At 37.5% G+C, this 26,851-nt stretch overlaps 1 protein-coding gene across 8 annotated transcripts in view; it reads right to left on the bottom strand.

Annotated features, from left to right (window-relative positions):
• The window catches only part of CDH13 (cadherin 13), a 449,261-nt gene that overhangs the window by 78,716 nt on the left and 343,694 nt on the right, over positions 1–26,851 (bottom strand). For all 8 annotated transcript variants that reach the window (XM_021408564.1, XM_021408562.1, XM_021408556.1 and 5 more), the window contains one exon: positions 8,464–8,604. In XM_021408564.1, the coding sequence (XP_021264239.1) occupies positions 8,464–8,604 (141 nt within the window). The remainder of the gene's footprint in view (positions 1–8,463; positions 8,605–26,851) is intronic.

Raw genomic sequence — 26,851 nt, 5'->3', positions numbered from 1 at the left:
TTAATGTTCCAGAGCAGAAGGAAAAAAGATATTTTGTCTAAATAATCCTGACATTTTGATTCGTACGCACAGATGGTTAGAAAAATTTGTAGTAGCCAAATCAGTTTTAGTGTCGCTGACAAAAAAAAAAACAACTTAAAATCTCACTTGTCTGTGAAGAAATTGATAAACTGATCACAAAATTCTCTCTAGTGGATTGACCTACGCAGTCACATAACTGTTATTTTTGTATGAACACAGTTTTATAAATCCCTTCTGTTCATATAAGCTACAACTATGATAGCAGCTCGCACATATTGTGTAATTGGTATTAAATAGGGTTTTGTCTGGTGCAAATTGAATATGTTTAGATCTACAGTGTGTTATCTTGTTTAATCCTACTTTTAAAATAGAACTCCTACAGATGCTAGAGGCATATTAACAGTGTGGGCTTCTTAACTCATGGGATTAGAGCGATATTTTGCCACACATCTAACAATCCCTCTTTGGACTGCTCCTCACATCAGCTGTGCTGCACCAGACAAGGAAATGTAGAGTTCTTCGCATTTCCATTAAGATTTCACATTTTGCATGTGAGGAACTGCACCTCTTTACATATGTAAAAGAAAAGCCTCTTCAAGTCCTAGAACATTCTTGCTGGCTATACAGCACAGGTAACACCTGGTCATCTGTTCCCCATTAGCTACCCACCAATGTATGTACTGTCTAGGCTGAATAATAACGAGGTGACGCTGATTTAGGAGTCACCCTGCAATGAATATCATGTAGGAAAACCACAGTTTGCATGCAGCATTTGGGATTTCAGTCAACTGGATGTTACACAGGCAAATGAAGTCTCCCCATACAGAAATCAAAAGTTACTTTGAGAAAGATTTCATTGATAAAACTTTTCATATCCTGATCTGAAAAAAATTGTGTGGAGTTGCTTTGAACTCCGTGCATCACCTGCCTGCACTCAGCACTGAAGGTGGAACTCCCTGGAGAGGTGATGGGGAAAAAACATACTATAAACCACACTTGAAGAAAAGTGAAATTAAATTTCTATAGAATGTTCCAGCAGCACATTCATAAAACAAACAAACCCAAACAAAAAAAAAAGGCGTGTACTTTCTCAGGCTAAATACTCCAATTTGAAAATTTATGTTTAAACTGAAATCTCCAGAAAGCAATCCTAATTTGATTTGAAAGCAACTGCAAAATTCCAGCTGGATAGAAAATGTTTAATTGGAAAATCACACAGGAATTTGTAGAAATGACTGCTAATAATTATGTTTATTCAGTTTTCTCAAGTAAGTGGTCCAAGCCCAGGCCTGGAAACAATACATTATCTTTGTTTAGTTTGTGTGCCTTTCAAGGGCCTCTGTCTGAAGCTTCCTTCATCTTTAATTTCTACTCCCTAGTTACTTATCCAAATGCACTTGTGCTACATGTAGTCAAAACCCTTACTGCTACTGTTTGTTTTGTAATTCAGAACTTAATATCTATGGTAAAGTTCACACTTCACGGACCATACTGAGACAGCATATTAACCTTCACTTCTTGTAGAAGAGCAATAAATTGTGGTTTTATGGCTTTTTTTGTTGCTCACAGTGTTTGGATATTTGCTGTTAGCAGAAGCAGATGGAGGAGGTCTGCAGAGGATAGTCAGCCCTGGAATGGTTTTGCAGTGAGGATTTACCAGCTGTAGTGAGAATTGCTGTTATTACCACTCGGCTGCTGCTGACCTTCTGAGAATAACCAAAGGGTTACGAAAGCCAAGGACTCGCGCAGAGGTTCACGTCAAGGATGCTCAGATCAGCTGATCATAACAAATCAAAGACACTAAGCAAAGGGCAAAAAAGAAACAAAAAAATAGGGAGAGAAAAGGACTGGCAAAAATACAAGCTTACTTATGAGCTCACTGCAGATCAAGAATGCTGGGGAAAAGTCAGATCTGGAGAAGCGATGAGGAGACTTTCTATTCCTCCCTAATTTCACACTGTTTGAATGATCATTTCTATTCATAGAACCTTTCCTGTACTTATATACAAGTGTTTCTCAGCTGCTTTCAGATTATAAAGCAGGCACTCTGTTGTTTTATGTACCACTGAAATGTGTTTATCTGGAGTTTAAATAGACAACTTCATGTATTTCATGACCTTGGTGGAGAGAAACAAAGCAATGAACTCACCCCTCGTGAGCAAAGATAAATGCAGAAGTCTGCTGCCTACCACTATGCAGTGCATCCAGCTCTAATTATGTGATAAGTGGATGGACCCAGTGTTAAACATATTTTGCAGAAGTTCTTGAACAAAGTGCTTACACTGGTTATGCAGATAGCTCACTGAAAGCCACATGAATACCAATCATTATGCTCACAGTATGAATCTCGATGAGTACAGGAAATACTGGTCTTCTAAGTAGTTGTGGGGTTTTTTGTTTGCTTTACTGAACACTCCTCTATTTCTGTCAATGCACAGAGTAAGAGCATTTGTTCTCTCTCTGTAATAATTTCATTTTTACTTGTAACAATGAAGCAGCTTCTTTGTTTCTAAGGTCATTGGCAATTCAATCCTGAGTGGTGCTGAGCATTTCTCATCACATGAGAAACCTCAAGCCGGCTAATTTTGATAAGAAGCAACACACAGTACTGAGGAAGAAGAAAAAAATAACACCAAGGTAATTTAATTACTCAGATAGCCAGATTGTTTACGTAAGTCTTCTACATGCCCTTAGATTGGTATTGTCACAACACAGCCTGGAAATATTAACATTTCTCTTGATTACAAGCAGTTTTTCAAGTTCTTCAAAAGTGACCAGATTTAGAAGGAAGATAAACATTTGGCATCCTAATTACACTGAGGGTCAAAGCAATCTCTGCTCCTAACATCAGCTTTTAGAATTCTAGTGAGAGTAATGCGCCTTTACACCCATTTTTTAAGTCTAGTGAGCTCTTATTTATCTTTGGCATCTAAAACTATTCTAAAAATGAAATCTAAATGCCTAGGTTATTTATAGACCTAGGTTCCTAAACTGCTTCTTTGATTTTGTAATGAGTTCTGCTGCTCAGAGCAGTTGAGAAAACTGTGAATGCCACAGACTTTACCACATGAATGAGAGTAATGACCAATTATTAACCATGAAGAAGTGGTGCAATTTATAGAAATTTAATGTAAATTTCAAATGCTGTGCTATTCCAGCAGTGAGAACAGAATACTCATAGTCTTCAATTACAAATAAATATATGTTTGTCACCATTCAGATGCTTGTTTCCTTTCATATGGATTTGATAAATGCTTCCCATTTGACTAATAGATATTTTCTAAACTAAATTAGTAAATTCTTTGCAAATGGACTCTAGTAGAAACACATTTACACCTAGATCTTTGCTTTGGCTCAGACATGACAGAATACAAGTCAGTTATGGGACTACTTCATCTCTTCTGTTTTCCTGAATATCCTGTGTTAATATTTCTAGGGAAAAACCAATATGTCACAGAATTAACACAAGGGTTATTTCCTTATTTTAAGAAATGGAGAATATAACATAAGCTACAAGTCTTCTCCAAGCACAGTCCTGATTACATAAGAATAAAAGAAGGATAAGGTCGTAATTTGCCCTCCACATCAATGATGACAACAGAAGATGTAATTATCTCAAATTCTAGGAAAGGAAAATGACATCAGACTACACAGGTTTTTTTCAGTGTTAAGATCTGTACAGGAATAAGAGTACAAAGAGGTAAAGCTGAACAAAAAGGTACATGCAAGAATCTGCCTAGTGTGGGGTAGTTCTGAAAGGTAAGATACATTTCAGTAGACTTGCTACTTGTATTTACAGCGCTAGGAAAAAAAAAAAAGGGTGGCCACAATGCTCATCTCTGGTGATCTCTAGTTGTCTGGTGATCTGCTTATTCTAGAGGAATATTTTACAAGGGGAATCACGTACCATTAACAGGCCCAAATGTAGGGTCTTGCTTATCTCCACACATATAAAGACACACAGATAAAGGAATGAGATTAGTTAGGAGTCTCAAAAAGCAACATGAAAATTTTTTCCCTGAAAGGCAAGGTAGCATCAGTGCTGACTTTCAGATCACTGAAGAAGGGAAAGTGAGATTTGTTGTTTTTGAATGTTCAGTCTGAATGGACACATCCAGTCCGTGTTCATAAGGTATATTTAGGATGGAAAATAATATTATGTCTAATTAATTTCTGTAAAAGAAATACGGAAAAGAAGGCCAGGAGGAACCTCAGTAGTGCTTTTAGCTCCGTAACTGGTCTTCAACATGATCTAGGCACTATCAAGAATAAGACAGGGACTCTCCAAGCTACAAGTGTGTTTCTCAACAGCCTGAATTGAAAAATAAATCTCTCCAGATGGTGCTCTGAAAGTCTCATATCCTCTTCCAACCACGAGCAGACGGAGATGCATATTGTACTCCAAGGGCTGTTTTACCCCAGTGGGTAGCACAACTGAATCAGAAGACAGAGCTGGAAGTCATCATAAATCATGGTGACAAGCAACCTATTCGCTTTCAGGTCTCTATAGGAATTGATTAATCATTTATTAAAGCACATATTAGTCATTTATTACTCTTTTATAAACCATGTGTCAGTAGGTATTCAAAATGTGAGCAAATCTTATTTTTCACTTAGGACTCACAGCTCCAGTATATCTCAAATTTCACTCAGGTGATGTTTTGTCAAATCATACAAATTTTATCTTGTTCACAGGAGGCAAGCTGCTTTATTTAACTGGAAAATTTATCTGGCAGGAAAGATCACTTCACATGATGTTAGAAAAAAATAATCTACCTCTAAAATAGGAAAAATATTTCCCCAAACCTTATTCTCCTGATGTTACAAAACTCTTTCTATTGTACAGCGCTTTCTCCTAGAAAAGGATGAAGTTGATGGCGAGGATGGAAGTAGCAGAAAGAGGAACTGTCTCAAGAACAAGACTGTCCCCTGGCCAAAATTATGTCTCAGTTTCTAATGCACAAGTGAGAATGCTCTGACAGGTCCAACTAATTCTCAGTGGAAGTGCTGCTGTCCCAGATCTGTGGTGAAGGACAACGTGAGAACTAGGTAGACTAAAGAACAATTATCCTATTAACCCCCATCACTGCATTCTTCTCCCCAGCATCTGAAATCAGTGGCTAAGGAAAGACAAGTAAGTATATATGTGAAATAGAACAAAGCAGATATTTTGAGATGTGTAGAGAAATGGGGCAGTAACAAAATAATTAACAGGGCTGAATCTCCCAAAGCAATATTCAATATATTAACCCATCAAAGTACCTGACACATAACCTCAAGGGCTTACACAACTCTCCTGAAGTTAATGGAAGTGCTTTGGTGGATCACAGCCAAGCTGCTCAAGTTCTGTGGTTATACCTTGACGCACCACAAATGAAAGAACAAAGGCCATAACTGCATTGCAATAACATGGTTGTGGTATGCTGGTGAAAAATAACAGCAGATGGAAGAACAGATTCCCAAGATGAACACATTCTTATCCAGCAAAACCTGAGTAAACACTACTGAAGCTACTGAGAAGCTGCATGCAGCAGCAAAAGAACATTTAGATCTTTCTGAAAACATCAAATAAACCCATTAACGTGCATTTTGAATAGGTGTATAAGAAACTGATCTCTAAGGATTAACTATAATAAATATCAGTACACAGAAAAGTATCATTGCTTAGGTGTAGATCCACAGACTTGTTTCACAAGAGTTCAAGTACAGTCAAAAGTTCTGGAGAAAAGAAGAGGAAGATCAGCCAAGTGTCAAAAGATAAATTTTATCTCCAATGGAGAGACTTGTTCAAGCATGGCTGAGATTGCTTTGAAATGAGAACTCAAAGAAACACCTCCTAACACATACAAGGTTCTTGGAAATAGAAATATACAGAGAAATGTTCAACTTTAAAGGAAGCTTGAAAAATTATTAACTTTTTACTTGGCATTAATGTTATTGAAATCATATATATATCTTTAAAAAGATATCTAACTATGCATTCCGCAAAACTTCATTTTGTCCACAGCTTAAGTACCTGGTATTATACTAACACAGCATACAGACATTTAAGTAATGGTGAGAAAATATTTAGAATAAAATCCCGATCTTACAACTTTATTGTCTTTCACTTTGTCATATCAGGAACAAATTTGGCCCTTATGGTTTCAGATGAAGAGAACGCATTGAAAATATGGTTTAACTGAGCTATCAGCAGCACATGGTAAACAAAGGCCATAGATATACTGGGCAAAAATTATACCGTCAGAAGAAAATACAGGCCAGTAAATATCCATTTGTTTTATAACATGGAAAAAGACACCGAGAGAAAGTATCTTTAAAGAGAAAGAAGACAGCTATGAAAATACTGCAATACCATACTAGCCTAATGCTAAAGCAGCCATCTCTAAATATATAAAAATTAAACTTTTACATTTACTATATTTATGCTTTCTAAAGTTATCTTGTAGAATATGCCTTTTTCTTTCAAGACATCTTCAAATCAGTAGTCCTGTAGTATGCATCTCGTATTTAAATACAATAGCTAAGTATTTTAATCGGTAAGCCAAAGCAAGTGGCATTAGCTTTATTAACTGGCACTCTCCCTTCTCTCACACTACATAACTTAATTAGAGTATATGTTTGTAAAGGGACCCGATACCATCCATCTAAAGCCTGACTTTTTCTGCTTTATACATGGGATAAGAATACAACTTAGCAAGGCAGAAGATTTCTGAGGTCATTAACATCTCTAAGTAGTAGTTACACATTCAAAACCATGTCACAATGTATGTTTATATACGTATAGATAAAAAGATATATCTATAGGAAAATTGGTGTCACATAAAGTGACAACTACACAATGCTGTCCCTTCACACTTCCTGCTCTGTTTCTATACTGACACAACCAGATTTCTAAGAGTACAAAGTATCTTTTACTATCATTGCCTGGAATGAATTTATAAACATTTCTGAATTTCCACAGAAGCAGGCATTGTCTAACACTAAATTTAGGGGCTAAGTAGGCACCCAAGAGTTTTACATGCTAGCCAGAGGAGACTCTTCTGGCAAACAGGATATAAGCAATACAGATTTCTTCTTTTGGAAGGAAAGTTTGGAAATTCAAGTAAACAGTACTCTGAAGGCATGAACTGTTTTCACTATTGATGAATGCAATTAGTTCCTAGCTGTAAATAACTGTGTTGTCCTAATAAGTTTATCAATTATGTTCAAGAAGGCTAAAATAATACAATATTTTAAATATATTTCAACTACAGGTTGCCAGGAAACAACTTTCACAGAACTGAAAGCCTGATAGAAAGGGCAATTCTAGGGCCACTTAGTTAGCACAGGCTAACTAAAAATTAATATTCCTATTGGCAAAATTGTTACTGTTTCCTATTTATTCTTTTTTCCTTGTTTTTGTAATCTTCCTCCTTTCTTTTTTGACCTTACTCAATATGCATTTATAAAAGAAGTAATTATTCAAGTAAAATTGCAGCAATTTATTTCAAAATAATCTGTTGTCAAACTGCTAAAATTAGGCAAGGAAAAATATACAAAAAAAGACATATAAAGGAAAAAAAAACATTTAAGGGAAAACAACGCCTTTACAACAATATTCTTCCCTTTTCTTTTCAAATTACCTGAAAAACAGCATTCCTAGGGCTTACTTGTCATCTTTTGGGAATATTCCTTAAAAATTGCGGAGCTTCAGGAAATATTTATAATAAAATCTAAACCAGCTGTTATTAGGTAGAACTTATATTCTTTAATTTTCTCCAGATACCAGATGTAAAAACTAATGCTAATAAGGTGCAAGAAGGCTAATAAGGTAGGTAAGAGAAAGTAGTGTGGGAAAGGCAGGAAACTAGGTGCATGCTTTGCCTGAAACTAGAAACTTTCTTTTTCCCCAAGATTTTCAGTGCTGTTCAGTGGAATTCAACTTGCAGGGAAAAAAACTTTCCTTGAAAATTTAACCTGTTAGATGAAATTAAAGCTTTTAGGACCATAGTTTTCAATACAGAACCAATGACTCTAGCTTTTTCACAGATGAAGTACAGAAGCCATGACAAAACATATTGCTGTCATCCATGCTCCCTCTATCAGCAAAAGCCCTAAGCTAGAATGCAGGCAGGAGGAAATTCTCTGTTTTCCCCCAGAAGAACAAAAGGAGAAAGTTACCATTAGCAATCTTATTTTACAAGTTTTCACCCCACTAGCCAAGCTCTGAATGATATACCTTGATGTAATTTTTTTACCTTGTGGTTGCACTGTGTTTTGGAAATGATGTATATGAATTTATTAACATAAAAGAAAAAAAGAACAGCATTGGGAAAGTCTATCACATTGAGATAAAAAGATGCCTAAGTATTTTCCTCTTCCATTAAGGAACATCTTTATATTTAGAAACAATTACAATTACATGCAACATTTTGTGGAACACAAATGGCAAGTCCTTACCTCCTTCTTGGTAAATTCTGGTGGGTGGTCATTTTTGTCATCAATAAGAATAGTGGCAGTTGCAGTTCCAGTAAGTCCCACATCATGACCGCCCATATCCTTAGCTTCAATAACCAGCTCGTACTTTGGGGTTTCCATAGTCTGGAAAAATTACAGAAAAAAGTTTTAAAACAACACACAATTATGTATGACTTTTACTTCACATGAAGATTTTAATTTGGTCTGTCAAAATATGGTACAGAAATGGATCTGACACAGTTAATGTTTTACAAAAACGTAAGCACAGTTTTCTCTGAGCTTCAGCCATGACAATGGACACGTTATTTGGAATACAGTAGGAAGGAATGCAGATGAATACTACTAAACAATATATAACCTATTATTTAAGAAGATTAGAAAAGAGAGAAGAAATTAAAATATAATTGCTCTTTAAGAGAAAGCTTTCACTTCAGTGCTCTGGTATTTAGGAGCTTGTCTCATCAGTGTTATGATGGGTACACAATTAAATACTAATGCCACAATCTACATATACATTCATTTTACTTTATTAAATCTCATTCAGTCTGCATATTAGCATTTAGAATGGTAATCTAAGTTTGCTTCTCTGTAAAAAACAAGAAAGCAGTTTCTAAAACAGGCAACAACTACCCGATATTTTACACAGCAAATGTGATTTATATCTGTGTATCCAATTTCTATACCATGGTTACTTATCTGACTGTCTACCTCTTGTACAACACGACAGCACTAATAACATAGGCCTGCAAGAAAAGCCATCTTTATTTTACCAACTCTGAAAAACAGCTGTGACTCAGTGAAAAACAAGAAATTGCAGCCACAGCTCTACAGTGGAAACGTTAGAGCGTTTGTAACTCACTTCTCTCACTTCTGACATTAAGTACATCTGTTTGTTCACTGGGCAGCTGAATATTAATACATCCCATCAAAACTTATTACCAGCATCAGAATCTTCTCCCATGAAACACACAGAGTTTTGATATAGATTTCAGTGGAGACAAGACTGGGCATCTAATTAAAATGATTATTTCCCCCATTTGTATGGCTGCCTCATATGGAACCATCTGCCTGAAGGTATGTGCTGCATCATCGATGGAGAACACAGATGGGAAGGTATTGCAACCACCTTTAAAGCTACATGTAAGAATATCATATGTAGTGGATTTTCAAAACTTTCTAGAAAAACAAGCCTGAACTCAGGAGAAAAGCTATGTAACAGTACCAGAAAGGGTGGTTCACTCAAGTGCTTTTTTATCCTCAAAGCAGCTCTATCAGCCATCTGTGCCTACAAGAACTAAGGCTGCATATCTTTGACATCACTCATCCCATGTCCTTCAGCCAACACTACTCCACAGAAATAACATGCTGGGAGGAAACTAGTGTGAAATTCCATACACCAACACACCGATCTCTGTCTGCCATCCATACGCTGCCTGATGAAGCAGAACCAAAGAAGCTAGAACAAGGCTTATCCAGTAGCAGAGAACATCTCACCAGCTACAATTTAAAACAGACTTATTTTTCATCTCTAGCTTACTGAAGCAACCTCCTAGGCCACATAGTCTGCTTTATAGCTAATGGATTCAAAACCATTCACTAAATAGTACACTGTGCATTTTCCTGGGTACATACAAAACTCTTCTTGGAGCGTGTATGAAAAAGGAGGTTCCAATTCCTGAAGCATTTCAGGCCAAGACAAAAGCAACTCAATCATTTGCTCATCAGATCAACCTGTTATGAAGCAATATATTTGCATGTAAAATCAATGAGTCAAGCCAGAAGTCCCAAAAACATATGGACTACTAGAAAATCAGTTGCCACTGTCACTTAGAGAGTCCTAAGAAAAGTGTTTCCTTAAGTCTTACATTATTTCATGGAATTCATCACAGAAGGCAGCAAACTCAGGACAAGATTTTGATTTATATCATAACATAAATATACATGAAGAAATATTAGTGATGTCTCCAACATAAATTCAGGTTACGAAGTGGAACAAGATTTACAGTTTTCATGCTTCCTTTCTAAAATGTTTTCAATGTATTAAAAACTGTATGAAACTTCTCTCCCCTTCTCTAAAAGCAACTTTTTCATTATTTTCATTAGGAAGTTATTACAGTATGGAAAACTTGCAAAGCCATTTATCATTTTGTGTTTATAAACGTCCTCACTCAAAAGAAGCCCTTTTTTTACTCATAAATTGGCCTTTTTTCCTTTGAAAACTGTCCCATTTTCTGTTGAAAGCAAGAACTATTTATGCTGGAAATCGTGTCTACTGCAGCAGAAATTTCTGTGACAGGAGTCCAATGTTTAAGCTTGCAATGGAATGTGGAAAACACTGAATTTTGAATAGTATCACATATCATTACGAATACTTCACACTTTTCCTGCTATGCAGCACTTTCTACAGCTAGTTCTGTCACCAAATATTTGCTTTGTTAGGGAAAGCAACTCCCAACACATCCAAACCCAAGAGGCTTTTTCCCATCAGATGCTCTCTTTACATGAGGAGATCGTAGTAGAGGACTTCTTAGCATTTCTCACATTCCAGCTCAGTTACTTCAGCTCAGTCCCCAGCAGCTATTTGGATTTACATGGTTGTCTGGTGGATCCTGAGGGGCATGGCAGCACGGATCTGAGGGGTTTGTGCCTAGCACGAGCTGGCCTGGCAGCTCCTGGCCACTGCCCTCTCAGAAGGCCCAGGCCTTCCACTTCAGCGTGGAATCTCCCCACAGTTGCTTCTGTTCTCTGAGGAATGACAGCTTGTGGAGAGGGGCAGTGGAGAAGAACAGCAGCCCCCATTCACTTCCTCATCACCATTCCTTCCCTACTTGATCCACACTGCACTGTGGGGCCCAGGGACAACTGCAGCGCCCACCACCATTTGAGCACCCCCCAGTCACTCAGACTGTCCCTACAAAACACTTCTGAAAAACAAACAAAAAAAAACCAACAATCCATTTGGATACTTTGGCATTAGTGATACAAATATGCAGCAACTCTCAAGGAAGTGGATCTACATTTTAAAACAGGTGATAGATGATTTGAATAACTGAACATTAAGTCGCTGTTTCTGTGGCATATTATTTATAGCCGTAACTTTGTGGAGGGTTGCACTGTTGAGAGAGTTTGTGTAGTTACAGCAGGGGACCCATTCCTATCCCCATAAATTTTCACTGAAGTCATTTAGCCACGGCAGGGGTGACACTGGCAAATTGTTTGGATTGCCAAGGAGGTGAGCCGTGTCAGAAGAGCTTTTCTTCGAAGGCCCACCAACTGCCAATATCACCAGCGCTAACATCTGTATCACATCTCACTCCCTGCCAACTCGACATCCCTGGATCGGCCCTGGTAACTAACAAAATGCCAGAAAGGCCCTTCATCATATTTTCAGATTCCTGACAAAGCCAGAAAGATCTGATCACAACAGTGGAAAATAAACACTTCAGTGTGTCTACAGGCAGTTAGAATAAACCAGATAATGACTTGTAGCAAGTGTAGAATGGAACCAGATAACGATGATTTTCTGTTAAGTTTTAAGCTTTTAATATGTATTTCCTACAAATACAGTAAGAAAACTATTAGTGACGTAAGAAATGCAAGCCACTAGCAGTGCTTCACATCGCCAGCAGTACCAGTCCAAATCTTGGCATGTGCTATCAGTTGCAGGCTGTAAAGTACTCATGTGTCATTTAAATTCAGCAGGAATTTCCTCAGTATAGTAGGACTCAAAATGTAAGACTGGAACAAATGGAACTATAACGCATGATTAAAGAAAAGTTTAGGACCACTAGTGTTTTCAAATATGTACAAATCCTGAATTCCCAGTTTTGTACATGGACTCCCAGAGCCCTGGTACTGCTAGAACAGCAAAGTCACTCTCTGTAACTTGGAAAGGGGAGCAGAGACAACCAAGAAAGGCTTCTACAGGTAAGGAAGTGCAGTATCTGAGGAATTGGATGTCTTCACTGAGACAGAAATCAAGCTCTGGTAGTTCAATAAAGGGACACAACCAAGCAGTGCATAATTTGTTTATCTAGATTCAATGTCCATGGTAACCTTTTTGTTCAGGTCTGGGAGGAAACAGAAAATTTAGCTTGTCTGCACCATCAAAAACAGATACACCAGTTTTACCTCTCTCCTGAATTTAGGCTCCTAAGTAAAACAAAAATGTCTGTCAATGAATTAATATACTTGCAACTTTGCATCAACTTCACTGGGGTTATGAACTCAGAAGGAAAAATCAAGACGCTTGTTTAGATGCTTAACATAGAATTAAATTCTTAACTTCTGAAGTTCAAAAGTTTTGGTCAGACATTTTATTTGAATATTAAGAAGGGTGGAGTAGAGTAGATAATGCAGTTTCATAAGAAAGAAGGGCATGAGAAAACTCTTCTAACAAAGACCTCTTTTTGCCATTGGCACTTGAAGTACTTATGACTAAAACTAATCTATGAAATTGGTGTATGGATTGCATGTGCATGAAAGACACTTCTTTCTGCCTGAAAATTGAAAGTCTGGTCCCTTTTAGAGTACTTCCAAGCACAGCATGCATTGGAAATTCTATTTACTAAAATAATGCTTTCTGTTTTTCCAACACAACTACCTATTTTCAGTAGATAATGTATTTTTTGGAAGGACACAGTACTGCGCATTTGGAAGTCTATTTGTGAAGCTGAATCTAAACTAAGAAGAATGTGGATCAAGGCTTAATCTTCTATGACATATGAAGATGGACTGGGTTCAGAATTTTAGGCTACACTGGTCTTTTGTTTCATCTGTAATTCAAACAGCTTTCAACAGTCATTCAACCTATTTTCCTGTAGATCTTCACAACATTGTTTTTACTACTCATATTTAAACTGTATATATAGTAGTTGAAAAAGAATCATCTCAGCAAAAAATGCCATTTTTCCCTTTTGTATTTCTTCATATCATCAGCCTGCCACCAAAGTCAGTACATTCTGCAGTTTTTCTTCCAGCAATTTTAAAGATCCAGGAAAAGACTTCAGGTTGTGAATGAATCCCTGCATCACCTAAGCACCTATCTGAAAACTGCAGATGGACACCAAAGCCCAGGAAACCATTGGACTCCAGGAAGTGTCTCTTCAGTGTTTCCTCCTGCCTGGGTGTCCCTCATATAGTGCCTATAGCTAGGTCTTCAAGCAGCGTAAGAGGTCTATTAATTGCATGTTCAGCAAAGGGCACACAGTGTCAAAACACCTAAGCCTTCATTTGGCACTGCAGTGCTTCACCTAAAAAAAGTGGAAAAGAAGAATTCCCAAATTCACATAAAGTACTCTGTTGCTAAGTTCAAAACAAACAGTGCCTATGAGACAAACATGATACGGAATGTTCAGAACACTCATAAGGGCTTCAAGTATTTGAATATATCAATATTTTCAGGCTATCTGAATACTTGTTGCCAATGGGAGTTGTGTACTATTTTGTGGCAGTTAATATTTTCTATGACAATGCAACAATACCACCACACTTCTATTTATAATTATGTTTACAAACAATGTATTCAGGCATATGAACATATTAGCAGTGTGATACTGTATCATAGTTTTCACTAATGCCTTTATAATATAGCCAGAAAGAAAATTCTTTGAATTTAAATAATTTCAGTTCATGCTAAATAAATGCTCGTGTTCATTTAAGATGATAATTGCATGTAGTATGCACTGAATACATCCTATTAAGACATAATCAATCTCCTTGTTAAGTAACAATATCAACATTCAATCTAACATTGTTCCAGAGTATGCTGTCAGGATTTTGACAAATGTAGAATTAAAAAAATGGGAAAATGTGACTATTAACAGCTCTAACAGATATAATGCTTTTATAATTATAATATCAGCGTTTATATTAAATGCCAATTGCTGCAGTGTAAAAAGCAAAGCACAGTCTGAGGCTTTGCACTCAGAGCTTGAATTACAGCTTGATGAATTAAAAAAATGAAGTTTGTAATGCAAATCCTCTTCAGCTCACCAATTTACAATTTTTTATATCAAAGGAAGTTGTACAGTTTAATCATTGTAATAAGGTACTCATGTTATGAAGAAAATCAATATCTGTTTACTACACTTAGGAGATATAGTTCACAGGTATATCTGGAAGCAAAATGAAGACTAAATTTTCTCCTTCAGCAGCTGTTAAGAAAGAAATTGTTTCCAAGTGCACGATACAGATAGCTATCTGGCCCAGATGTAAGGCCAAAGAATAAAACGCTTGCATTAAAGCACCACAGCAGATGAGGGAAGGAAGGTAAGACCCTGTTCTCTTCTACAAACAAGGACTTCAACCTGGCTGTCTCAAATGCTTAAGAACTAAACCTCAAGCTGGCTTTCAGGAGTACTCAAAACAAGAACTCCCTTTGTGATTACAAATATTTCTTTCAAAGTGGATTTTTTCTCTCCCCACTCCAAAGAGTCATTTCAGTAACGCGTTCATTTGGACAAATCAGCATATTCCCAGAAAAATTGTTCTCCTGTAATACCCAATCAGCTCTATTTGCAGTGTTATATATTTCATTTTAACAGTCACGATTTGCAATTCAAATAATCTGCAGACTAAAAGATATTTGCTAAAAAAAAAGTTCAAATAATTTTCATCCATTAACATATTAGAGTTGTACAATCTGTTTGCAGACAATTTGTGAAGAGAACGAAGGGCAAAGTTGTTCTAATAAATTATTAGTTGCAAATTATTCAATCATTCTAAGTCCCTGCCATAGGTTGAAATGAGTCTATTTAAAACCAAAAGCATAAATGAAGAGGCCAGTTTCTCCAACACAGTAACCCACCACAGTTATCAGCAGAGATAGATTTTCAAATATTTCTGTATTAAAATATCCCTGCTATGAGGATTCCCTAGTGCATATGAAGGGTGCAAAGGTCACGTAATAAAGGTCGGTACACACAGATTAGTTAAAACCTTCTGCTGTAACTTCAAGAGGAAATATCGTGACCGGCCTTCAAATTGTTAAGCCTAAGAAGAACCTCAAGCTGCTATATAATATACCAGCACAGCTCCACTGACTTTGCCTTGGCTGAGAAAGTTTATTTCCCCATGTTTATTAAGCTGTATCTGCTTATGAACAATCACGCATACATGCTTTCGTGTCACAATATAAGATGCTGCATTTATTGTAAAACTGGTAGGTTGCCATGGATTTGCACTTAGTTCTGTATTGTTTTGAATGCAAGAGTCTGCCTTCAAATCATCGTGGCATCAAGAGCATAAGCACTCCCAAAACATACATTTTGAAAGGAAAAAAAACAACAGCATCCCTCAATTCCTCAAAGCACAGTGACGAAGGTAATATTTTCCTCCCTGTTGCAAGTATGATCGCATTAGAACTTGGGAAATCTTGTTGCTGGTGAACAGCAGCAGAGTGCCTGTGATTGTGTTTGTGCAATGCAGGCTAGGAACTAATGAAGTTCCAAGCATTTAACCCACGGAGGGTAAACCAATTCATGATAGAAATATTTCATACAACAGCAATAACATGCGGCTGGTCAGCACTCCTCTCTGTTCCCTGGAAACAAATTGCTTTCCTGAATTGTGTGGACAGTGGCCAATGTCAGTTATCACTGATCTTGTTGATAAACACACATTATACTCCTGCAGCCCTGAAACAGAGGAATTCTTCACTGAGCCAAGAAACAAAAGGATCTGTGAAGCATGCTTATCAGTGCTTGAATTTGTTCCTCCTTGAATCTGAATCAAGTTTAAGAAGCCCTGAAGTACTTCCTGCAGGCTTAGAGGAGGATACTCAGCAGTTCCAGGAGGTAAATATTGCCTTTCACAAATGTACGTCCCATAAAAGGCATCTCCAAAGCAGAAGAGAGAAAAAGCTTAAGCTTTTTTTTGAGTATGACCTTTATATTCATAGTGTCAAGAAGAGTATCTGAACAAGGCAGAGGGAACATTTGAAGCAGTTCAGTCAAAACACAGCACATTTATTTCCTCACAAAGTCAACTCTGAAACAACCAACACACCATTAATGTAGCGTAAGTCCTGAACACTATGTGCCTTTGTACTCCTAAACTGTACTTATTAGCACACATTTCTGCAGGAAACTAAATGAAACATAATGCTGATTATCTTATGATTCACTGCCATGAAACAGTCTATCATCTTGCCAAAGACAAAATTAGATTAACAAAGTTTATCCCACTGAGATCTGCCTGGATGCCAGTACAATACTTGTGCTAATTTACCTCGTTGTTCCAAGACATCACAGATCCACACAGTGCCTTTCTTCACCTTCCCATCAAGTCCTAGATGGATAGTTCAGGCAAATCAAGTCCATTTAACAGCAGCCAGCTGACAATAACAATCCCAGGAAAGCTACCTGGCAGTGTGCCCATGCAGGGTTTGTGTACACTGTTGTGCCTGTGAGGATTAGGAAACAACTTAGAGGGTGAACTACCCTATTGCTCACACTTACTACACTTCAGTTTGCACCACGGTGAGGTCTTGGAGTCTGGCATCTAGATTTCTTTCAGCCAAAATCCAACTGGTGAACGTGCCCTGGGATTCAGCTAACACGCTCCAGCCATGGTGTGATTCAGTTCTGAGTACAAGACTGGAGCTGTTTGATGTGAAAGACCGCAGCACACAGTACGGAGATCAGCCCCTCGGCATCAACTGTTTTGCTCTACGGATCTGCTTCTTCTGGCCTGCTGTATTTGCTAACACAGAAAGAACCATCCAGTCCACAATAAACAAGACTGTTAGCCTCTACCAGCCAGTGACAGCAAGCTCATAAACCAGAGGTCAAACAAGGAGACAGAAGAGGGCACAGGAACCGACAGGTACCACCAAGTTCTGAAGGCTGTGACACAACTGGGTTATGGCAATCTCCAGACAAGTCTGAACCATCTGACAAAGTATCTGACAGTACCTGCTACAGGGTTTTTCAAGTAGGTGCTTCATTCTTACCCCAGAACTGCATCTAGATCTGCAAGTGCCTAACATGTTTCCTGGACCCAACTGATACAGAAGAATGGGAACAAGAATGTGTGTTAAGGTCTGTGACTGATCACTGGGAAACAGCTTTCTTCACGATCTTTGCACAGCAGTTTTCTTCTGGTTTCAATTTATAATCATCTAAACCAATATTCTCCATCTAGGTAATAAAAGATAATAAGTTTTATGATACCTCCCTAATGCCAAGTCTTTACATAATCTGCTATCAAATGAATCAAAATGAAGCTTACTGGGTTAACATCAGAAACCACATTTGTACAAATTAGGAACACTTAGGCTGTACTTCCCTCCATAAACATTCCAATTTCCACAACAGCAAGCAATGCTATAAAGGTCAGGATGGAAATTGTGTTCCTGCTGTGTAATCTGCTTTGCAGATTTGTACTGGTGGTCAAAATGCCCAGAAAACTCAATTACTGACTTGCTATGACAACCATACATCAGCAGGTCTAGATGGACAGAGGTTATTTCTAAAATTACTACCCTAATGCAAAAAGCATATTCCATGATTCTAGTTGTACAACCTTTGCCTGATGTTTATATTGTTAAAATATTAATGGAAGCACTGCCTATTATTTCAGGCATATTATCAGGAACATAATATTCTAGTTAAACAGGTACATTCTAAGTTGGAGGGTAAAAAAAAAATCCTCCATGTGTGAGACATTTAAATGCAATATTCCAATCAGAATAGTCACCAAATGTTAATTTTAATCACTATTGTCATTTTCCCCTTAACTTTAATTTTTTATGCAAATCTTATTTTACTTTAGTGTTCTATTGCCAGTAATAATTCCAGGTACCTTTTGAAATAAAGGATCCTGTTGAGAGTGTAATGAATCAGTAAATGATACCAGCTTTGCCCATGGACAAAAACAATTCTAGTGACTTCATTTATACTCTCATTGGGTTATACCCATAGAATATAAATAGATCTAATTTTAAATCATCCAAGGGAAAACGGTGTAAAATGGATTTCAATTACACTATCGCTGTTTTACAAGATGGCTTATCACACTATGGGGCGAAAAATCAGCCCCTCCAGAGGGGTTCCCCCTGATGAAAGGAGTAACAACACAAGTTCCCATTTAAAATTTCTCCAATTCGATTCTTTTCTTACTAATCCTAAGCACTGATGAACTAATCCTAAGCACTGTTTTATCAGCTTTCTTGATAAAAATAATTAAATGTCTTATTTAGTATTCCTACACTTTCCTCTTTGATTCGTTTTATTTTTGTTAACCTTTCCTAATGCTACTTACACCTTCCAAGAGCACACAAAATCAAAACAGCCATCCCCCACCTCCCTCCCATCAGACATTGTTTCCTTGTAATCACACCAAGATTTCAAGGTAATTAGCACTTTCAGACTAAGTCTTTGATACTCTTCCACTGCTTTGTGCAGATTTTGCACTACAGCACTGTTGTTTTTGATAAAGAATGATCCTAGCTGCTAAAGTTTACGCCTCTTATAAGTTTACGTTCATGTACCAGAACTGTACACAGCTTCTTTCTGTAAATCAATCAACAGCTTTTCCCATTCACTGTAAAAGAAATAATGGATTTCTAATACATACATTTTATTATCATACCAAGATAAAAATCTACTTATGGCATGAATTTAATGTGGTGACCCAGGGGAAAGCCAGTAGAAAATAAAAATAAAGCGTGGGAAGATGGTGCATGCAGAAGCATTATCTTTTCAAGGATTTTGGGAGACTGAATAAATGCACAGCTTTGCGGTTAAATAGAAAATCTCACAAAAAGGCACATTAATCAGAACCCTGGCAGATACTTGACATAAAATATAGGCCACACTGCTCAAACAATAAGAAATAATATAGGACATAAACTTGACTTGCTTTCTGTACAGTCAAACAGCTGTATGTTCCTAGCAGCATAATTTTCTGGCACAAAATCTTGCTCAAGACTGTGTCAGTGTTATACACTTTTCTTTACAGGAAATACATTATATTTTATTTGTGGTAATGCCATGGTACCATCTTTTTTTTTTGCCTGAACTAATGGCACTCTCAATAAGTAAATATTTGTCTTATTTTGCTGCTTTGCCCCTCAGAGCGTCACAGTAAAACTGGCATGTTCCTGAGGATCTGTGATCCTGGCCTTCCCATTCAAGGAAATACTCTGCCAGGAGGTTTGAGGTGTGACAGACTAGGGAGGATGATCCTCACCAAGAGATCAGCAAAGTTAATGCAAAAGATCCCTTCAGCTTTGGCAGCTCTGGGTGACACATTCCCACGGGAAGCAGACTGCACAACTGCCTCCTCAGGTAGAAACACTCAGTGAGCCGAATCTTTAAGCATTTGGTCATTTAAACCAGGATACTGCACTAGCGAAGGTCCTAAGAAATGTTATACTCCATTTTTGTAATGACACATTCAATTAACATTTTAAATAATGCCTTATCGTAACTTTTTGTATCATATATAAAGTAATTTGGCAAAATGTATGGATTTGATACAAGATCACAGTGAGCCAAGACTACAAACCATGTGTACAAAATAGTATATGAAAATATCCTACATTTGTGCTATACAGTGCTAGAAATAATCAGGAGGCCTGGTTTTATATACAACATTTCTTCACGAGAAGTCCCCAAAATGCACTATAAAGAAAAAAATAGATGATTTGAAGAATTAAGAAAGAAATTAAAAGTTAAAGATTAAGAGAAATCTACTTTTTTTTTTATCACAAAAGAACAAACTGCAATTAAGTGAACGGCTTCTACAAACACGGAGAGAGAGAGGGGAGGTCAACAATGAAGCAGGTTATAAAGGATATGGAAGTAACCAGAGGTCAGGGAACAAGAGTGAGTTTGTAAGCGGTTTTGTAAACCTTAAGTGCCATTTCCAGGCAGTTCTTGTAGACTAAGAGCAATAAAATCAACAGAAGAGAGAATGGGGCAGGAGGCACTGCTAGCAAGAAGAGAAGGAATACTTGTCTCCCCTGAAGAACAGGGAGGAGACGAGCATACCATCATTAAAAGAACACTTCAAGGCTAGAAACTGCTAAACTGTACCTGTATCTGTGGATACAAGAAGCATTACCATACTTAGACAGCAAGTACTGTGCCACAAGGAGTTTTCAAAATCACAGCCCTGTGCTGCTCCCCTTATTCCTTGATATGAAGGTGAAGGATTAGTGGTCTGCTACTCGTCCAGCAGCATGTTACACTCTGTGTGTCTACAAGCATGCTCTTAACCTGCTCCTTTTGGTTGTCTCAGCTCTGCCAAATCCCCATCTATCTGCTCTGAAGAGGCACACGTGCAATGCCTGCTTACTCCCACGTGCCTGGAGGCCTGATCCAAGTGGCATGGGCTGCTGAAAGGATCTGCACAACCTTGTGTTCCCCAGCAGGGTATTTTAGCATATCTCATATGGTAGAAGACAAATACAGAGCTATAGTGCAGACGAATTCTGGCCATACTCCAAATGTTTTGATAAGCAGGTTTGCCCTCAAGCAAAGCAAGAGCTTTTAATAGCGTGAAACAAACTGGGTCAAAATCCTTTCAGCGCACCGCGTCTTAGACACACGTAGATAGATGTAATTTTGTATTACTGTCAGACATCTCATAAAGATTTGTGATAATGCCAAATAAATGACTGAGGCACCTTTTCAGTTCTCTACAGATTAGCATTTTCTGTGTCTAGAATGAATACCAGGGTAATGCATGAAATCCTCAATCCATATTTATGGATGTCCTTCAACAGCTTTTGGAAGCAATGATACATTTGATGAGACCAATCAGATCAAGATCTAATTCCTGACATTTCTGCAGGTCAGAGATTACATGAAACAGTCAATTTGGAATGCTCCGCAACTTTTACCAAATCTAAGAAACTCTTACATAATTAACTTACATGAATAAATCTCCTACCCAAACCAACAAACAAGTCAGAGTTATGGGATCAGGTTCACGTCCTGGAACTACTTCAAAATATTTTTGTAAAAAGAAAATCAAAGTTGGCATGGCAACTGTAAATCTAATAGGATTTAAATATAATTTTTATTGAATACTAAAAATAGAGTGTATAATCGTAATGACAATTGAAGCTTAACAAGAGTAAAACAGTAATAAAAGTCTTACAAGGAACATCCCTCTATTTCTCTCCCCCTCCACCTCTCTCAATGGAAGGGTTTCAAACCATGATTTAATACAAATTCATTATTTGAACTGAGATTAACAAATATTAGTCTCATTATAAATTTTAATGTTATTTGCATAAACTTTATTGAGAGAAGAAGAAAAGGAAAAGAGAATTTTCAAATTCTTAAGAAACAAATGCAAGATAGTGTTTAATTTTCTATTGCCTTAAAAGCCTATCTAGGTCACCAAGTTAAACAATTTTCTAGAAGTAAAAAAGGCTGAGTTAACATTGAAAGAAGCAGAGCTGATTTAAGGCAGGCTAGAAGGTGTGCGGTGAGATAATTAACTTAATAAACAGATGCAGACAACACTAAAGTGACTGCCTTTGTCAAATGTTCAGAGTCATAAGTCTGGTAGATCTTTGATTGTTGAAGGAGGAATAGAATTATTTGTGAAAATCTAAAATGAAATTCATATTAGTTACCTATTAACTTATTAAAGCAGATTGCATACAGATGGAAGTAAAGCAGAAAAAATAATCGGTATCTCTATTTTTCTCCCAGAGAATTCATAGGCAGCAATGGATTATCAATGCAGAATTCTGTTACCTTCCAGCATCCTCCCTCTACACAGCTTTGCCTTCTCTGCATCTATCCCACTTTCAAAAATATTTCAAAGGCACTGAATGAGAAACTTGCACATTCAGCTGTGCTTCCTGTAGGAGGGGATCACAATGAGAGACAAAATCAAGAAAGATTCTCTCTCCGTGGGAGTGAAACCGTCTGCAGTTCTCCAGGCTTGATGAGAAAATGCTGAATGAAATGCATGATTCTCGGCTAATAACGATTTTTGCCACACGTTAAGAACTGCCTGTAAGGTCTGAATGTGTGCTGGAGAACAGCGTGTCCCAGGATGGATGTGTTACACTTTCTTGGGACTGACAAATGCAGATGAAAAACAAAATATTTATTTAACAAGCAGTTAAGTCTTGAGTTTGCACAATCTCAGTGCATGGGAATGAGGACCGTGAACACAGTGTTGCAGGAGCCCTTCACACTTGCCTGAAGATTGCTCCAGTTGAGCATGGTACAGAGGCATACTGAAACAAATAGCGTTAAGTGGGGCTTTGGCTAGGATATGTTATTGGCTTAAAAATTACTTTTGTGAACCAGGACCTACGAGATGATGTCAGAGGATAACGTGTTTGGGCTCCTCCACATACACACACACAAATGGGAGTGCTTTTCAAATACAAAATACAAAGCACTGTTTTGATCAGTCTCAGTCTTGGAAGAACGACGAGTTGTGTTGAATTTTGTCAATACTTTTGAGATACAGTTCCATGGAATCTAAGCATTTTAACCAAAGCTGAGACATCCCTCTATCAATATTCAAAGTAGCCACTTGACTATACCCTTTAGACAGAATACAACTCCTCCAAAAGTACTTAAGCATCAAATTCTGCCCTTAGTTCTACCCTCTACAGTGCTCTAGTTACCAGAAGTCAATGTAGTTGGTTCTAACAGCGTCAAAAAGATTCAGCTATTAAGCAATACACTATTTAAACCTCTGATGGAGCAATATGCTCATTTTACAGGGCACCTATTTAGCATGCATATAATAACTAGAAATAATGATGCAAACGCATTTTTACATGACAATCCTGTTGTCCACATCCATTAACTAGATACAGCAACACACCACAGACAGGTTAATTGAAACAACAATAAATGACATGGTCGAGATCAGGCTGAGAATAGACTTAGAAATAGATTGGAACTTCTTAGACTTCAAAACCAATCACTTCCACTCTGTTAGTTATTAAAAAAAAAAGATTATGACTCCCTTCCTATTTTTACAATTACTTGCACAATTTCCTTACGTCAGATGGGAAAGGTGCACATCCCTTGTGTTATCCCTTAGACTTACTAACAGACCAGCTTGGCTGTCCAGCAAAAAAATCTGTACTCTGGAAGATTGTGCTCCCCAGCAATACAGCAGTATGGTAAGAGAAAGCAGCACACGTCCAAGTCACGGCTGGAACACATTTCTGTAATTTAACGGTTTGCTGTTTGTTTTTTTTTTATTTGATGTTCTTTTATTTTAAATATTGTATTCACTACTGAGCGTTCCAATTAAAATAAAAGTTTAATTGATTTGGGAGGCAGTGGGAATGGCAAGGCTTCAGGTCAGGTCAGTTGCTGACTACTTTTTTCTGAGTGACACTAATTGGTATATTTGCCTGAGAATTTTCAAGACGGTAAGCTCTGGGAATATTTGCACAGACAGTTTGGTTTATGCATATCCTTGTTCATTAGATTTTCCTAAGGAATCAACATGCATATACTGATTTTCCTGAGACAAGCTTTAAATCCTTTAAAACCCTAGGAAGTACTTAGTTTCTACCATTTAATTGCTACCTTTTATTTGATGTGATAGGGCTTTGTGATGATCACATGAAGTCTGATATGTAAGTGTTCAGAAGGATGGAACGCTTTCTTTTATCTGTTGTTTTTACCTGAGGGATAACAGCTGAGTTTCACCATGTAAAAGAAAATAAAAAAATAGGAAATTAAAACTCTTCAGCTCCTTGTAAAGTTGGCCTTAAATTTCTGAACAGCCAAATGATATATGACTTTCTTTTTCCTGAAGAAGTCATAAAAACTTTCTAACATTAAACAGATCGGGACTGAAGAATTATTAAAGATATTTGAAAAATAGGGTGTATTTCAACCTTGGAAGGCCTAAGGAAGGATCTCTGTTATTCATGCTATTGTAAGCTCTGCATTCCTTACAATTCTTTATATGGAAAGCTTAATGACCATGGATTATTTGCCTCATTGGTTATGGTGCTAGGAAATAAAACAATGGGAAATATTCATTGTAATACTTTCCTATATTGAACCTGCACTTCGTTGAAGTATTAAAACAAGCTGCAAGGAAAATTAAACCTCTGAATGAAACGGCAGGTGTATTTATGAATGCAAAAGACAAACTAAAGACTCTACTTCTCATGGTTTGCAGTGGTTAGTCTGTAAGGGCTGTTTGCTTTGGGCTTACCCACCTGTCTACCCAGCAGCTTTTCACTGCTGTCCATTACTAGGTGGCAGTCTAATAACAGAAACTGGGGGCACATGAGCAAAGAAAGGAAGACGCAGACAACTGGAAATAAAACTCATTACCAGAGACTATTTCAAGAAGAATGTTTCTCTGTTCCATGCTATATTTTCTGATGTGTAATTGCAATATATGTTTTATTACTAAAATTACTGTTTTATGATTAGGTTAACTTCTGTCCATCCACGCAGCAGTATGTGTTGGCAAATTTGAAGGCAATAATAATTTGAAAGTTCAATACATGCTCACTAAAGGCTAATCTCAGAAAAACATAATAAGAGAACCAAAGCCGTGTTTTAGGCCTATTATGCTGAAAATTTAGCTTTAATGCTTGGCAGTTAGCATAGATTGTGAGTAACAGCATATGGGCAAAAATTAATTGGTAAGCCTTGATTTGGAGACACTTGAAACAACATCCTAGGTGGATTTCTTCTATTACACTCTTAGTATCTTATGGAAGCAGTTAGACTAGACCGTTTGGGAATGGGTGCATCACTCCCACTGGGTATGTCTGGTGGAAATACAATTTCCCACTGGTTTGTCTGAGTAGCAAATTGTGGAAGGACTGCACTCTGACTGGTACAAACGACAGGTAGTTAAGCAAGCCAGACACGTCCCTACCACATACATCTGTCCCAGTGAGAAGGTAAAATACTATCATCTGGTGTTTGCTAGATGTATGGACAAGATTTGGGGAAATGCCCTTACTGCTAAATTCATACTTGTGAGTTCAAGTTGAAAACAGTGAAGTGAGTCCCAGCACCATTTTATTGTCACTTTCTGAATGGAAGGATTCTATCTCTAAATATACTCCTCAGTTTAATACAGTCAGATATTTGAAATGGAGTAATTTCTCTGACTCGTTAGAGTCATCTTACCAGCATTATGTGTTTCGGTCTCTTCAAGACAGAGGCAAAACTCAGGACAGTGCTTGTTTTGTCTTATTCCCTGAGAACAATTGAAATGAGGCTCCGATCCTTTGAAACAGGAAGCAAATTTTAAAGACAAAACTACTGTACATACTCTAGAAAACTGTCACTGGCACTGCTATGTTGCTAAAAATACTCCTGCCACATACCCAGGCTTCAAAGCAATGCATACGGTCATTTTTATTCATATCTGCAATTTGTCTGGGGAGACCTTTACCTTGTTCCAATAAAAATCAGTGTAAAGCTGCATCTCATCTGCCTATAAAAGGATTACAACCCAGCCATCTCACCACCTTAGACTCCATAGATTCCCTTTCAAAATGAAGAAGGTGAAAGAATAAACTGCCCTGCAAGTCAAAATGAAGCGTGTTAAACAAAGTCAGTTGTGTTTGAAGCTCCTGGAAAGGAGAAAAGAGGAATTTCTCAAGAGCAATGCACATGCCTTTCTCATGGCCTGCAAGACCTTTGCTCAGAATTAATCGGCCACTTGTAGACTTGAAAATGGGGCAGGCTTTCATACAGATAGGAAAAATCAACTAACTGTCACTAAGAGAAACGAAGCTAGAGCAGGTTCTGGGCAGTAATCAGCCACGATGCTGGGCTGACAAAGAGTACAACCATATCCGAAGTCCACACTCTGGAACAGTTGACTCATTACTGCTTTTTGAGCACCCTTGCTCTGCAAAGGCAGCTTATAGAATAGCCATTAACCAGCAAGAATTTAAAACCAGAATCTTGGCTGGTATGACCACGTACTGATAGGAAGTAAGGAGAGCACACTAGTTTATCCCAGGGCAGGACGCAGCTCCCCTGTCCCCATCTTCAGGAGCGGCTGTTCCTTCAGGAACCAACCAGCCTCCAGGGCCAGCAGATCCAGCACTCAGACTGCGAGGACAAGCGCAGGCCCTCAGCAGCAAGCTGCTTAGATCCATTTCAAGTGCTGGAGTTTATTTATGACAACCATAGCAAATAAACTCTTTAAAAACTAGTCCACTGTGACAGCAAATTTTACATCTGTTTAATTACCTCCTTCAGTCTTCCTACATTAGCGGAGGTTTTGTTTTTTTCACTTGTACTATGTAGAGTAAGTAACAAAGCCAAGCCTAAACCTCAAATAGAGAAAATTAAAATACATAATTTGCAAGAAACATTTCTAAAATCTTTTGACAAAAGGAATATCAAATTACCATCTGAAACAGTTCAGAAATATTAAT

Source organism: Numida meleagris, chromosome 10, assembly GCF_002078875.1.
Source record: "Numida meleagris isolate 19003 breed g44 Domestic line chromosome 10, NumMel1.0, whole genome shotgun sequence".
Taxonomy (NCBI): Eukaryota; Metazoa; Chordata; class Aves; order Galliformes; family Numididae; genus Numida; species Numida meleagris.
This window is presented reverse-complemented; position numbering and strand designations above follow the sequence as displayed.